General features: G+C 35.9%; 1 protein-coding gene across 1 annotated transcript in view; it reads right to left on the bottom strand.

The window, feature by feature from the left end:
- Positions 1 to 819: 819 nt before the first annotated feature.
- Positions 820 to 16,315, bottom strand: part of LOC132555537 (uncharacterized) — a 59,401-nt gene continuing 43,905 nt past the window's right edge. The window contains exons 3-5 of the mRNA XM_060219885.1: positions 12,006 to 15,239; positions 9,438 to 9,470; positions 820 to 6,927 (exon numbers count right to left, since the gene is read on the bottom strand). Of these exons, the coding sequence (XP_060075868.1) occupies positions 6,890 to 6,927; positions 9,438 to 9,470; positions 12,006 to 15,239 (3,305 nt within the window). The 3' untranslated portion in view covers positions 820 to 6,889. The remainder of the gene's footprint in view (positions 6,928 to 9,437; positions 9,471 to 12,005; positions 15,240 to 16,315) is intronic.

Below are 16,315 nucleotides of genomic sequence, written 5' to 3'. Positions count from 1 at the left end.
GGATTTGCTAAGAAGGCAGATGCCTATTTAGTTTAAAGCATACAAATGTAGAAGACAAAAAGTACCATAGAACACTTAAGGACTGAGGAATGCAATTTCTCGTCTGTGAAATAGAGACTGGCATTATTTTTACCGATGGTAGTAGCATAATGAACATTTCAAAACATCCACCATTTACAAAATATCTTGTAGATTTGACACTTTAACAATTCTGATAATAAGGGATGAAGAGAAGCTGTCAATTTTTAATCGGAAAAACAAATTAGCTGACAGGCAAACTTCTTGGATTTTGCCAATGAAAGATTGTTATCACAAATTTATTTTGATTGCCTTTAAATTATAATCAAAAGGCTGAGGGAGCTGATGTTGGGCATGTTGCATGCCTAGACGAAGGTCAACCAATTTTCTCAAATAAATGACTTAGACCCATTTTTCATACTTTCATAACGAAATATTCTGCCAATAGAATATTGAAAATTTGACCATTACCAAAAACTCCAGCAGGTTTTCATTAGATTTCAGTCCAGTTTTTTTTTTTATTATGTCTTTGAAAAAGTTTCCAGTAACAATTTCCCAGACCATGTATTATTGACAACATATTCCCAGTTCTATTTTAGTAACGGCGACCTTGATTTTAAGTACCTTTTAAACCAATTATTGCACATGTAAAATTTAAGAAAATTCGGTATTCCTTATTCTGATATAATCTCCAGGAACAAAAGTAAAAACAGACAGACAGATGCTGCAATTACTATAAGCACAGCACTTCTATTCAGGGCCTCAAAGACATGGTGCAAACAACATAACAACACAAAGATGTCTTTATTCAGTAAGCATTTTATTTCCAAGGTATACAGACTGCTGTTGACAATGACACAGAAAACAGTAATAATATAAATATTGTGGGCATTTTTCGGTTCAATATCTATTTTAAGTTTGTATAATCTACAAACTTACACAAAATTATTTCAAAAAAGTGTTCTTTTTTTCCACTATATTTTAGAATTAGGCTAGTTTGACTGCATCACAAATTGATAAAGGAAAATAAACAGCTAAGAAGGAAATGAATACTTGGTGATTTTGTCCAGTTTTTAAAACCAATTTGTGTAATATCTCAAAAAGCTCTCACCTTGGCAAACACTAATTATCTGCCCCTGATTCTTTGCCTCTCCACCTTGGCAAAATTTAATTATCTGCCCCTGAATCTTTCCCTATGGTATACATAAATATACAATACTCATCTTTCAAAACATTAAAGCATTTAAATTTGTAATACAAAATAATTAGGGAAATATTTTAAATGCTAGCCAACAGCCAAAGCTAGTTAATTTCAACTCTCATTCAAGGACTCCTGCAGTGTCAGCAGAAAGGGGGAATGTAGCTGTCACAGGTATAAAATGGGGCGCGACATTTATCTGGCTATTATTTAATTACATAAAAGCAACAACTTGAGGATTTGTTTTGAAAGTCCCAACTTTCATTCCCTATGGAGTGGAAAATAGTTGCTTGGTAGAATGTTGTTGAAAACATGGTGAATGCCATTGTAAAGTCTTCATGGCATATCAGTGCTATATAAATGGGACTTGTCAGTGTTGGAGGAAAGGGTGATCTGAATATGATAGAATTCTAACAGTTAAAGGCACATTAATAAGGATGGTATAAAGCAGGGTAACATGAATGTAAAATACAGGGAATGCCCCACCTAGTGGAGTCTAGTCACATAGGAAGACCCAAGTCTCCAACCATGATGGATCCCATCAGACAGGTGGAAATTAACTGGCCTTATACAAAGGTTGATTGTGGAAATTGCCCACAAGATCAATCTGTCTCTGAAGTAGATCTGTACATTATGAGCAATTCGACAAAATTCTCAAACAATTTTATTTTTTCAATACTAATGACTCTTAATACTTTTCTTTTAAATGCAAAGTATAGAAATGCCCAAGTTGAGACAGATTCAAAGCATGTGGTCCTGAGTAGGCCACACACAGCTTCCACAAGTAGAAAAAGTAACATCAGCTGTGTTCATGTAATTTTTATAGCCATGTATTGTTCAGTGACACACTACAGAGTATCCTACAAAAGATGTTGACTTAACACTTTAACAAAATAAAGATAAATGTTGAATATCATTTCAGTTCTTTGCAAAAACAGTAAATTCTCCGACACATGTTGCTACCGATGTTTTTACTGTATCAAAGCATCTAAATTATTGATAAAGTAATACATGAGATAATGTTTGCACCTACGATCAGCATTGGTAACTTGAGTCTTACAACTGCCTGATAATGATGAACAGAAAGTTAATGCATTGCAAGTGTATGTTGAAAACGATTTATATGAGCTAGATGACAGTTTGATGTATCGAATGAATTCTAGTTCACCTACAAGTGATGAAGGATGTATTATGACAATGTAGAGACATGTTGGTTCTGAGGGAGATCAGTTTCGCTTTTTTTCTTTTAACATTTAGTGGCTCTCTGGCGATCTCCCCTGAACAGCTTCATTATTCAATCCACAATATGTAATGCTGATCTTTACGTAACTAGGTGATTTCCATGCAAGTTTGTTTAGCTTGTGAATTTTATCCTGTTATTTTAATACAGTTGTTTTTGCTTTAATTAATTTTAGTAGTTCTGTATATACTGCTATAACACATCTTGAATATTACCTGGAGTAACAAATTATATGCATCTATCAAAGGTAAGGATTGTGAACAAGAAAGACGAGGCAGCTGTTGCTGCAGGAGTCCACTTACACTCAAAGTAAACCTTGCACACCACCACAGGAGGGGCCACAATTCTAGCTACTAATATCACCACATCAGAAATGGTGTCATTCAAGCTAATCCTCACAATTACCATTACTCCCCACACATACATCAACTCAGAGACTGTTGTTGAGGAAAGCATATTACTTGTAAATATAACGTGTACGGTCTAATCTATACCTCCAAACAACAGCTCATTAATCAGGAAATAATTTCATTGTGATTGAAGCAAGGTTTTCTGTGTGAATTACTCAGGCCTTTTCTAGGGATTTTTTTAACAATAATCCCACAGTCATGCTCAAATCCAAAAATTTGATGTTTACAATTGAAACCTTACTAGTATTTCCCTATTGATTAATGATGTTCTCAAAACAAGACAAAAAGGCCTTTGTTGTATATAGTGACACACTGTTTGTGTGTGGTGCATCATGGATGTCAGATGAACCATCTTTTTCTTTGTGATGACAAATGTACGCAGACACATTATGTATGTAAACTGTAACATGGTATCAGCTACCAGCGTTATCCAACACAATATTCATATAGTTGTTGTAAAAAACATCTGTCTTTAAATAAAGGCCAAAATAAACTTCCATTCATCTGTTAAGTTAACCATTAATATTTATGAATACAGGTCCTAACTTCACTGGTAAAATATAAACACCGGAGAAATTCAGTTTTACTACAGATACCGTGGTCCTATAAGCCTCCTGTGGTACAATATGAGAACATAACCATGGCAACAAACTCAGCAAATTCCCATATATGGACGTGACTGGGAATTGTGGCTTAGTATGGAAAAAAACTAAAACCTTCATATTTTCATAGCCATTAAGATGTTTGTAATGATTTATTTCAATATTGTAAATAGGTTGGATTCAACAAAATAAACTTTTTTTTTTAATAAAAAACCTGAAGAAGCTACAATTTTTCAATCAGTGTCACCAACTTGGAGTAATTTTTTCTTTACCTTTTTACTTTCCTTCATGTTGTATCACATTAAGAATTAAACCAGAGATTCAACCCAATGAGTTCTAATGCCTGACTGAAATATTACCATGGTTATATCAGCACTTCTACAATTAAACCAAGGGCACAAACAAGACAATTTCACCTTTTTCCCTCAAAACAAACACCTTTCTTGCAAATGATTAACTGAACAAAAGGAATCAAAGAAACAAAATGGAAAATAATTGCAAGTATCATCATAATTATGTAACATTGTTCATAAACACACGATCCTTCTACACCTCATGTGTGTCATTCTTCCCAAGTACTGGGCCCGAGACAACACATTCACCGTTTCTCACCAATAACTATTAACACTAGTACTCTTAAGTTGTGAAGCATTCTATGTGTTAGTGACCTCTGATCTCTCACCTTCTAACCTTAAGGCTTCACCACTAACCTGCTCCACAATTCTTGTATACAAAAACAAACATTTTTTAAGTTGATCTATACATAGCGCCCTGCAACCCCTTTATCTGATCTTTCAAAACATTTCTTTCCAATTTCCAATCTCAAACAAATTAAATGGTATTATAACATTATCCATGTTTTCTTATTATTTTCTTTTTCCCTACATTTCAAAATAATTAATTTCCTAAAAATCACATCCCTCTTACAAACATGAAATGAAAAAAAGTTATCAAAATAGTTTGTTGAGCAAATAAAACTTTGAAGAAACATTTCAGTGAATGTAAACATAGGAGCCAGTATATAAATACAGTACACATCATTAATAGAGTAACAGCATTACATGCCTGTATATATAATATAAATCATTTAACAATTTTAACAGATTTCTTAATTAAACCAACACAAATATTACAAAGGTTAAAATAAATTTTTTCTCAGATATGCAGTGCAAAAATATCAAAACAGTTCTGGGTATGATGGAACACACAAGACAGTGCATGTTTCTAGGACTAAAATGCAGTTTATTGTCTGACTTTCACAAGGTAACAGACATACAGTGATACAATGACTTACTCAAACTTGTGACACAGTCAAAAAAGGAATGTTGTTAACATCGAGGTGTCCCTCTACTGTCACAAGTCTTGTATCTTCTTGGACTTGATCAATACATGTGCAGTTACATTTTATCTGGATGTTTCTAAAAAACGTAAGTATATTTTCTAAAAAGTTTCTTCCTTAAAACTGAATTTGACGGATTCTTCATGAGGTTTTGTCATGTTGTAACAGCACCTGGAAATAGCTAACAGCTGTACTTATCATCATTGCAATGGTAGGAACAACAGAAATTTCTTTAATGTCAATAAGCTAAGCATGTTTCCAATAGTTAATTCTATTATTCTCTGTAAAAAGAGGCTGATTATAAGAAAAACTGTATTTCTTTAAATCGAAAATCCATGTTTCATTGATTTTCTTTCCCATTTGAATGTGTTGAGACTAAGTAAGCAATGAATTATATGACACCCACATCAACCCTGCCTATTGGCGTGACCAAATCCCGACAAGATAACAGTATAAAACTCAAACTGAATGTACCAAGCTAGATTTTATGATCAGGGAAATAAAAACCATTTCAAATCTTAAGAAGTTAAGGAAAATAACAACATTCACAAAATGATAAATAATACATTTGATAAAGAAATAAACAAATATAAAAATCAACTTAAAACACTTTTTGTTTGTGGACTTGGATGTTTGTGGGAGGTAATAAATTAAATCTAAATTTCAACAATTCTGTACTGGAACAAATACTAGAATATTGAGATTGTAGTTTTTTCAATATGCCTCATGTGACCTGAGCTATATAACAACAATAACATTACAAGAATATTTCAATATTCTATCTCTTAAAAGTATTTTGGCATAAACAATGTTTGTTCTAACCCTTATTTTGCAGCAGTGTACCTAATTGTTGCTGCTCTTTTACGCTGGCCACTTACTGGTAACTTTTTTGACAAATACAAATGGTAGAGAGGCATTAGTTAGCAACGACTTCATAATACTTCTAACTAACCTTTTATCTATAAGTCAAAGACAAGATTATCTCCCTTTTGGTCAACTGCAAGCTAAAGGCTACATCATTTCAAAATTTCTCCCTTACCATTATCAGTAGTAAGGTTATCTCCCTTACCATTCTCAAAAGTAAGGTTATCTACCTTACCAGGTAGAAGTTTCTCCCTCACCTTTTAATTTTTTCTTTACATCGTAGAACTACTTTTATTAGATTTTACATCAGTATTGAATTATTCACGACTTCCGAAGATGTACGTTATATGTATCAACATAACAGATTCTGATTTTTTTTCTTTTGTTAAGTGTTATTGTTAATATTTCTTTGCGATAACAGACTCATTTGACTGTCTCTGTTTATACATGTATAATGTATATCTCAGGAGATTTAATAAATTATTTCAAAACAACATGCACTTTGGGATGTCTCTAATACTTAAATGGAAAATATCTTTCATATCAGCATGTTTTGTCTCTAGCAAGGAAAATTAAGATTTCCCAATCCACGCATATTCTTTTAAAGCATTTTTGAAAGAAAAATCTATGTAATTTTACATTAAAAACTGCATGGCAAGCAGTGAGTAAAAGTCTGAGATACGTTAACAAGGACAAGGTTGTGTGCTAGCTCGGGTACAGTGATAGATATCTATTTGAGCAGCAACTTGTGTACCTAGTACCTAATACACCAACAATCAACAGTAAAAAACAATTATAGAATCCTGTCAGTGGATCCTGCAGCTTGAAAAACCCATCATGATCAAACAATCCCTGTTGGCTATAACTCAACCCCGTAAATTCACATAAATTTATTCTCTAAATTTCTAACATTGTCTAAACTGCAAGAATTACATCAAAATTGCTTTGTGAAATAAAATGCATGTTTTCCACTCCATAACAAAAATACATTGCCTATGTCAATGCAAAATAGACAACTATGGCAAATAAATATAAGGATTTATAAGGCTTGTACATAGACATGGGCGGTAGGCAAACATAAGCTCATGTGTTGACAGAAAGTTAACATCAGATGTTGCTGTTTGTTGATGGGTTGTCTCCCCTTGTCCTATTCTCTGAACACTGTGTACTAAATTGTTTCCATGACAACAGAGTGGTGTGATACGTTAATGCTGTGTGTTACTCAGAGCTGCTGTACACAACTACACTGGCTGGTTCTGCAAAGATATATAAAACACAGATATTATCACAGTCCACAGCTTCAACATCCATCAATCACCAATAACATGAAATGGACAAAATATATCTTACAACTGGGCCACTTCATACCTATGTATGCATACATGTAGAAAAGGAACAAAATTACATCAGAGTATCAACAAAAGTATCTTTAGCAAGAAATTGGGCTAAACTTTCACTAATCATGATCTACAAAACACTGTTATCATTTACAAACATCTAGAATAGTTAATGGAATATTCACTCCAACCTATCAATATAAAACTTTATGTCAGACTTTGTAATTACCCTGTTCTCTCATAAACAGGTTTCTTATAGACAGGTCAATGTAGTAACATTTTTCTTAGGAGGTCTTTACAGACAGGTATGACTATTTAGTTACACTGGTCTCTCCTTAGGAGGTCTTTATAGACAGATGTGACTATTTAGTTACACTGTTCTCTCCTTAGAAGGTCTTTATAGACAGGTGTGACTATTTAGTTAGACTGGTCTCTCCTTAGAAGGTCTTTATAGACAGATGTGACTATTTAGTTACACTGTTCTCTCCTTGGGAGGTCTTTATAGACAGATGTGACTATTTATTACACTGCTCTCTCCTTAGGAGGTCTTTATAGATAGATGTGACTATTTAGTTACACTGTTCTCTCGTTAGAAGGTCTTTATAGACAGATGTGACTATTTAGTTACACTGGTCTCTCCTTAGGAGGTCTTTATAGACAGATGTGACTATTTAGTTACACTGTTCTCTCCTTAGAAGGTCTTTATAGACAGATGTGACTATTTAGTTACACTGTTCTCTCCTTGGGAGGTCTTTATAGACAGATGTGACTATTTAGTTACACTGCTCTCTCCTTAGGAGGTCTTTATAGACAGATGTGACTGTTTAGTTACACTGGACTCTCCTTAGAAGGTCTTTATAGACAGATGTGACTATTTAGTTACACTGTTCTCTCCTTGGGAGGTCTTTATAGACAGATGTGACTATTTAGTAACACCGTTCTCTCCTTAGAAGGTCTTTATAGACAGATGTGACTATTTAGTTACACTGTTCTCTCCTTAGAAGGTCTTTATAGACAGATGTGACTATTTAGTTACACTGTTCTCTCCTTAGGAGGTCTTTATAGACAGATGTGACTATTTAGTTACACATGTCCCTCCTTAGGAGGTCTTTATAGACAGATGTGACTATTTAGTTGCACTGGTCTCTCCTTAGAAGGTCTTTATAGACAGATGTGACTATTTAGTTAGACCGTTCTCTCCTTAGAAGGTTTTTATAGACAGATGTGACTATTTAGTTACACCGTTGTCTCCTTAGAAAGTCTTTACAGACAGATGTGACTATTTAGTTACACTGTTCTCTCCTTGGGAGGTCTTTATAGACAGATATGACTATTTAGTAACACCGTTGTCTCCTTAGAAGGTCTTTATAGACAGATGTGACTATTTAGTAACACCGTTGTCTCCTTAGAAGGTCTTTATAGACAGATGTGACTATTAAGTAACACCGTTGTCTCCTTAGAAGGTCTTTATAGACATATGTGACTATTTAGTTACACTGTTCTCTCCTTGGGAGGTCTTTATAGACAGATGTGACTATTTAGTTCTCTCCTAAGAAGGTCTTTATAGACAGATGTGACTATTTAGTAACACTGTTCTCTCCTTAGAAGGTCTTTATAGACAGCTGTGACTATTTAGTTACACTGTTCTCTCATTAGAAGGTCTTTATAGACAGATGTGACTATTTAGTTACACTGGTCTCTCCTTAGAAGGTCTTTATAGACAGTTGTGACTATTTAGTTAAACGTTCCTGGTTTTTGCCTGAATGGAATCATTACTGACAAATCTGGCTATTTAGTTTGACTTTCTCATTCTCTTTAAGGAGGTCTTATTAACAGGTCTGACTAATTAATATCTTTACCTTTCTTTCCTGAAAGTGTTTATTGACAGATATAAACTGTCAGTCTATATATATATCCCCCTTCTTGCACATGAGTCTGGATCCTGTCAATGTGACAGATAGTCTACTGTGAAAACCTTCAGAAACCCACCTACACATACTGGTACATAGATTTCTACCACTGGCAGAAAGAGGCCAAAATGGAATCACCGACTAAAAGTCCCAGAAGGTGATATAGTATAATCTTATATACATTATATAACCCTATAATAGTATTAACCTACTTACTTCCACATCCCTCCATACTGTCAGAGATGGAATTACCCCTTATCAATACTTTGCCTGGACAAAGATACAGCTCTCTGGAGTTAATTAGTCTCATGCACACTTAATACTGACAGAATAAGAGTTTCTGATCCAAAATACTAGGTAGAAGCTAGACTTGAGCATCATTTCCTAGAGTAACCTTTTTCTCCCACATCTTGCCCATGTGTTTGTAGAAATCACCACTGACATTGTACTTACAATAATTCAAGGTTTTACAGACAAGATCTACTTCAATATTCTATAAGTTCTGGATGTTGTACTTACGCTTGTCTTTCAACTGTATAAATCTGTCCCATTCTGCAAAAAAAGTGTAAACTATGAATTAATAAATGCTTAAAATATATGATTGTCTTTAAAAGTGATAAAAGGTCATTATAACTATCAAAATACTTCTTCTACACAAAGAAAATACACAGAAAATGATAAATAAAACCCTAGAAAGGCTGGTAGCAATAATTCATGACTTTACATCTCACTTGGATTTAAGCTATTTTCTGATAGATAACAAAACCAAACAAACAACAGCTAAATAAAGGTCAACCGGTAATGTTTTATAAGGTCTGAGGGCAGGTAGTATCATTCTTAATTGCTTAAAATAAATATACAGGTTTCAATTAAAACCATCGTAAATAAAATGTGATGGAGGACCTTGTTTTGTTAGCCATAAAAAAACCTGACAAATCTGATTGAATCAGCTATCTTGGATTGCAGATTGTACACCTGTACAGTTGTGAACATCTGTTACATTATTTTTCACACCATCAGACTGAGGTGGTAGAGTAACAACCCAAAATCATCTAGCCATGTTTGTGATTATTACATAACAGCATATAAACAAACTTCTATCTGTTATAGAGTATGTGGAGTTACTGTAGGCTTTGGTAACAACATTCTGAACAGAATGATCTGCCATACTGAACGTTACTTGAAATATTCAAGCTGGACATTATATTCTCTGTTAGGTATGCCATCTGCCATTTATTAAGTTTAAGACATACATGTCTTTTTTAAATGCAACAAAACAATCACCATTTTCCTGGATGGATTTGCATATTTACCATATAAGAATATAAACTTGTAATCCACATGCTAATGAAAGGAGATTACATGTCAATTTTGTCTGATTATAATGGCGCCACAAAAGGATGTAACCACAGCCATTTGTTACCTCTCATGATCATCTAACATGTTTTGCATCATGTGTTATGTGACACTGAGACATCATATGACCCTGAGACATCATGTGACCCTGAGACACAATGCCATCCAAACAAGAACTTATCACACATGAAATTGGCAAAGCTAATGAAACACATGGTAAACATATACTGTAACCGGTAAAAATGTCAACCTGGTCTTACAACACTCCAACCCAAGAGACTCATCATGTAAGACTGGTACGTTGTAGGTGATGGTATGCCCTAGACAAGGTGGCCCGGAGATAAATAACAAGTATTAGTGTGGGACTAAATGAGTGATATTCTCTCAAACCTTAAATGAGTTTGAGGCATCCAAGATGTTACAATACTATAATAATTATGACAAATTTCTGTTTTTGTAGATCGAAAGTTAGTATGCACTGGAGCTAATGATATGGCTTTGACCTCAAACCAAACAATCCTTAATGGTCTCACAGCGCATATAGGCTTTCAGAATTATTTCTATTAAACTCAAAATTCTATAAAAAATTGACCTATGGCATGTAACTAACAAGATATAAAGTTTTATAAAACAGATAGTGTTGGAGTCACAAGTAAGGCCAATGTGATAAAAGACTTGATAATTAACAAAGCCTTCAATGTTCTGTGGTTAATTAGGCCTCCTATATGTAAGTACTGAACCTAGAGTTCCCTCAGATCAGGAATCCATTGCCTCTTGTGATAGGTGACTTAAAACATAGTTAAGATGTGAATAATGGTTCAGACATTTAAGTAAACAGAGCTAATGTTGTCTATCCGATATTTTCCAGCACAAGCCTAGCTTTATTTCTATGGAAGGACTGTTTAGTGCTCTAACTGATAGAAACATCAGCCTTGGTTTGACATGTTTGCCTATTATTTAATGATTTTTCTGTCTTGGATGTTTTTATGAGATGATGAGCTTGTTTGGTGTCTGCTGGTTTACAGACACCAAAGTCAAATACTGCAGTGGTCTCAGCGTTTAGGGGAAAGTAGACATTTTTTTTATCTACAGTAGATAAGGTCATGGATTTTAGTTTTAACATATGAAACCCAACAGTGAAATGTTTAAGGTGGTTGACAGATGATGATGAATGATGCAATACTACGAGGATAAGTCATCCGCAACTGAAGATGACTTTAAAAATTTCATAATTGGACTACTTCCACAAATGTTTGGTTTAAGATATCTAACAAGCATGAAGTGATAAGTAGTACAAGTAAACTTTTATATGTTGATAACAACACATCTTTTAGCTTGTTTTCACGGCTGACAGAAGTTACATCTATGGTAATTATGTTCTAAACAATGGTGAAAGTTTTCAGTGGTTTGGCAACATGACTACAAATTATTGCAAAATAACACAAATGCAAGTGATGATATATTTGCAATTTTGCTGTAGCATGTACAATGTAAAAACGAAAGTCAGAATCTTGTCAGCATGAACCAGTCATTGAAGTATGATGAAGCTTATACATATCCAACAGTATAGATATAGATAATTGAGAACCGAAAATAATGTATCATAGAAAATTGATATAATCAAGTCTTACAGTACTGCTTATGACACCATAGCCTGACAAACATGACAACCTGTATTATGGGTGTAACTTACCAATCAGCCAAACAAACAAAATGACCTATCTTACGTACCTCTGACAACGTAGGACACAGCCTCAGCCATATTAAAGCAGGTCTTGTCCACATCCTTCTCAGGAACAAACCTAAGCTGCCTGGCACAATCAGTCTTATCACTAGCACTGGGAATTGAAATAGCTAAATCTGTCACTTTATTATTAGAATCTCCAAAGCATACAACAATGCTGTTTGGCCTGGAGTTATTTCCCTTGGATATATCAGGGTCACTAGAGATCTTGTTTTCTATGGTTGAATTTGATGTCTGACAACTATGTACTGCCATATTGCTTGTTTCTGATGAGGCAGATGAAATATTTTCACAATTTTCTGTTTTAGGTAATACAATACCATTTTTCCCTGAAAGGGAATGGCTAATTTTGGATATATTGTCTTTTGATAAATTTGTAACAACATTTTGTTTGCTTTTTTCATTATCAACGTTAAAACTAGAAGACATACACATTTCACTGGAAGTTTCTGAATGACTATGTTGATGTGAAGAAGTTATCACAGAATTTGTATCCACACTTGGAACATCACTGTCACTGGGGCTTGACTGATGACTTAGAACTGAGGTGGTAGACAGAGATGAAGTAGATGTGTCATCAACGGCAATACTACATTGTTCTGGAGAATTCCCAATTGAATTGGTATCTATACCCAATTCAAAGCCAAATGTAATTCCTAAATTTTTCGGCACCTGATTCAGTCTTTTGTCTAAGAAAATGACAGATTTGTTTTTGTGGATTTTCCTTCCGTTTCCGGTTTGATGTTTAGTGGGAGGCACAAGTGACTTAGTTGTTTGCTGACCCCCACATTCGGGGCTTGGTTCCTTCACAGCCTGGGCACACTCTCCTGGGACACTGTTTGAACCCTCCACTGATGAGGGGTGAGCACATACACCACTCCCGTTGAGGGGAGTGACCACACTTGTGTCCTTTGGCAGCAGAGTGTCAGGAACGGTGGTGGTGGATGAAACAGAAGCCTGATGGTTTGATACTAAATTTGTCTTTTTGTAACTATTTGAAACACTTGGCATTGTAACATCACCAAACATTACCTTACTACAAACTGGAGCACTAGCTGAGGGTATAACTACCTCTAACGGGTCCTCCGTCATGAAAGAAACACTAGGACTAGCATCAGGGGATACTCCCTCCTCATCTCCAAGAGTAGCTGATCCCTCCTCAGCTTCCCCTGGGGTGATCAGTACCTCCTGACTGCCCCCATACTTCTGACGGGTTGGGAGCCCATTATCTATATCCTTCAGGTTGTTTTCTGGACTTGAGCCAATGGAATGCCTCCTTTCTGTAGGACTTCCCTTCCAGTTAGCACTTTTCCACTCTTTGTTGGCTTCCAGTGAGCTATCATACACCTCTTCTGTCTCCCCACTGCTGCCAGCAAGTGAAGTGTTGCTGGGCTTGGGGGAGGCAGCCATCTTAGCATAGGAGACTGGGAGGAGTGGGCCACCCTGGGCCACAGGGAGTGACTTGACAGACTCAATGTCACTACTATCATCTTGGACCTTTAGAGCGATCTCCTTACAAGGAACATCCCCTGTGGAGTTTCGTCGGCCTTCCCTGAATGTCTGACGGCCACAGTTGATGCTGGAGCTGGAGCTGCTTAGAGCTGGGAATGACGAGGGACTGAGATCTCGCAGTCTCTCAGAGTCAAGACTGTCTGTAGTAGACAGACTATTACGTGGGGGAGGGGTTACTGATCGTGGCACTGGCTTACGAGCACGTTCCGCACGCCCTACTGTCCTTAAAGTGGCATGCATATTGCCATTTTTAATACTGTGGTTGATATTAGGTTCTTTGATCATCTGAGGTGTATTGTGTACTGGGCCAGTCACTGGACGTTTCTTTTTCTTCCCGACAACAGTAAACTCTGGCTCCTTGGCTGGCAGGTCAAGGTCAGTAAAAATGTAGTTACCATAATTCTCCTTTGACAATAACACATTGTTTTTAACATTGGCAGCTGCAGCAGAGGAAGCCGAAGCTTTACATGGTGCGACCTTCACAAGGTCTGGTTTTGTCTGACCTTCACCTTCCATGGTATCCACAGGGGTGACTTCCCCTTTGACCTTGGAGTTTTTGTTATTGTTGTGTTTTACATTGTTTGTGCCATCAGTAATGATTTTTTCCTCACCAGTAACATTCTTAACCTTGTCTGTTTTTTTGTTATTGACATGTACACTTGCAGAATTTTCAACAGTCACACTTCCCATTTTCTTTTTATTATTTTTTACCGATTTGTCCTCATGTATCTTATCATTTTCATGCAAACTGTTGATTTTGACTTTGCCGATACCATGCACCACATGATTATTTTGAGTGACAAGCTTGGAGAAGTCTTTGTTGTTTTCACCCGATATATCGTTATTTAGCTTTTCACATGCCTCTAAAACACTTTCTTCTGAGGTAATTAATCCATTCTCCTCTTTTGAGGTTCGTCCATAAGAATTTCCCATTGTATTCACAGAAACACTAGTATTTTGAATGAGAAGTGGAGAATCCTTGCTCTGAAAAGCAACAGGATTCTCAACAATCACTGCTTCCAATTCACTATCCTCCAGCTGTTGGACGCTAGGTAGTTCTTCCTCCACCACTTTCTCTGCTACTTCCTCCTCCTCTTCTTCTTTACTACTAAGTGCACTTACACTTTCACTGTGTTCACGTCCAATATGACCTTCTATCACTTTGTTACCGACAGATGGCTTGTGTTTCTTGTCCCGAGTCTTTTTAGCATTTTTCTCTGACGTTTTGACAGAGGCTGTGATCGTGTCCGTGGGTATGGGGGCAGCAGTGGTATGGTTAATCTTCCTGCCAGTCTTTTTGGCTGCTGGCCCGCCATTGTCTTGTTCAATAAATTTAACAAGTTCACTTAAGTCTTTATGCCCTACATAGTTCTCTATTTCTTCTGCACGAACAATCTTTTCCTTTTTCACCTTTTTACGTTTTTTGTGTGCAGTGTCGGCAGAGCTCTGAGTAGTGGACAAATCCTCAAGGTCTTTCACCTGTTGTCCACTGAATGGATAGCTATCAAGTTGTTCAAAGTTGGAAGGAAAACAACCATTTTGGTTTTGACGAAATCTGGCCTTGCTTGCAGTTGCCCCTCTATCAACAGGCTGGGGTGGTTCTCTCATTTGCCTATAGCTGTTTGCAAAAGGTTGTGAAACATGCTCTCTCAGACAAGGGTTGCCATTCTCATCAAAGTCTGCTTTCTTTCCCTTATCATCCAAATCATCTGGAAAACACAAAGATAAGACAAGATAAGAGTTTGTGAAACACTACAATGTGAAGTATTTGATAACAGTAGACTGACAGTGATCACAATTAGGTCATATCAATATTCCTCCTTTCCTATAATGTAGAAAATCATTTCTGAGACATCATGATCATGCCTTGAAAAAATGTTATCATCATCCTGAATGTAAGGAACAGCCCCCGGGCTGTCAGAGACTGGTTATGCTCCCCAAATGACTTTAAATCGGAAAAATAACAAAGGGCAATAAGACAGTTATTTTTCTAGTGCACTGCCCTCCTTCTCATTGAGATATTTCTACCTATGAAGTTTCATTTTGATACCTTTTAAAGTTTTAGTGTAATGCTCCGGACAAAATTTAAGTATGAAAAATAATAAAGAGCAATAATTCCTAAATTATGCATAAGAGAGTGACCATTCTGGTGCACTATACTTCTCCTTGTTGAGATCTATCTACCTATCAAATCTTATGTCGATACCTCTTACAGTTTTGTGTTATACTCTAGACAAAATTATGATGGACGGACGGACAAACAGATGGACACTTGGGCAAAACGGCAATTTTAAACTCTCTCTTCAAGGAGCACAACAAAATGATCAATCTGATGATGACTGATAATGCCAGACAAAACGATGATTCATTGAAACTGAGACAACCATGCATGTCTCCCTATTTCTTGCACTTGATAATGTTCTCTTTATTTTTCTAACAAATGTTGGCTCTGACTACGTTAATACCTCCAAATCAGGCTGAATGGTTCAATAAGATTGCAAAAGTTTCCACTACTTGTGATAATCAAAACCAAGGTTGACTCATTCAGTAAGAAATTGTACATTACAGTCTACTAAAATTTATCTACATATTAGTCACCAAACCTCAAGGAGTCAACAGAAGGGGGACATCATGAAATAGGCTTTCACTGCAATTATTTCTCAAAATTACGCAATGTCAACATCCTGAATGAGAAAGTGTGTGCTGTTGTGTTTATGTTCTCCACCTGTACAGCAGTAGTATGTTGATAATACTTTCTGGTCTTTTTATAGCTTGTTACTATGGA

The sequence above is a fragment of the Ylistrum balloti genome, unplaced genomic scaffold, assembly GCF_031769215.1.
Source record: "Ylistrum balloti isolate Yb309-2 unplaced genomic scaffold, AGI_CSIRO_Ybal_v1 Utg370504, whole genome shotgun sequence".
Classification (NCBI taxonomy): Eukaryota; Metazoa; Mollusca; class Bivalvia; order Pectinida; family Pectinidae; genus Ylistrum; species Ylistrum balloti.
The sequence above is the reverse complement of the archived record's forward strand: the minus strand, read 5'-3'. Positions and strand labels throughout refer to the sequence as shown.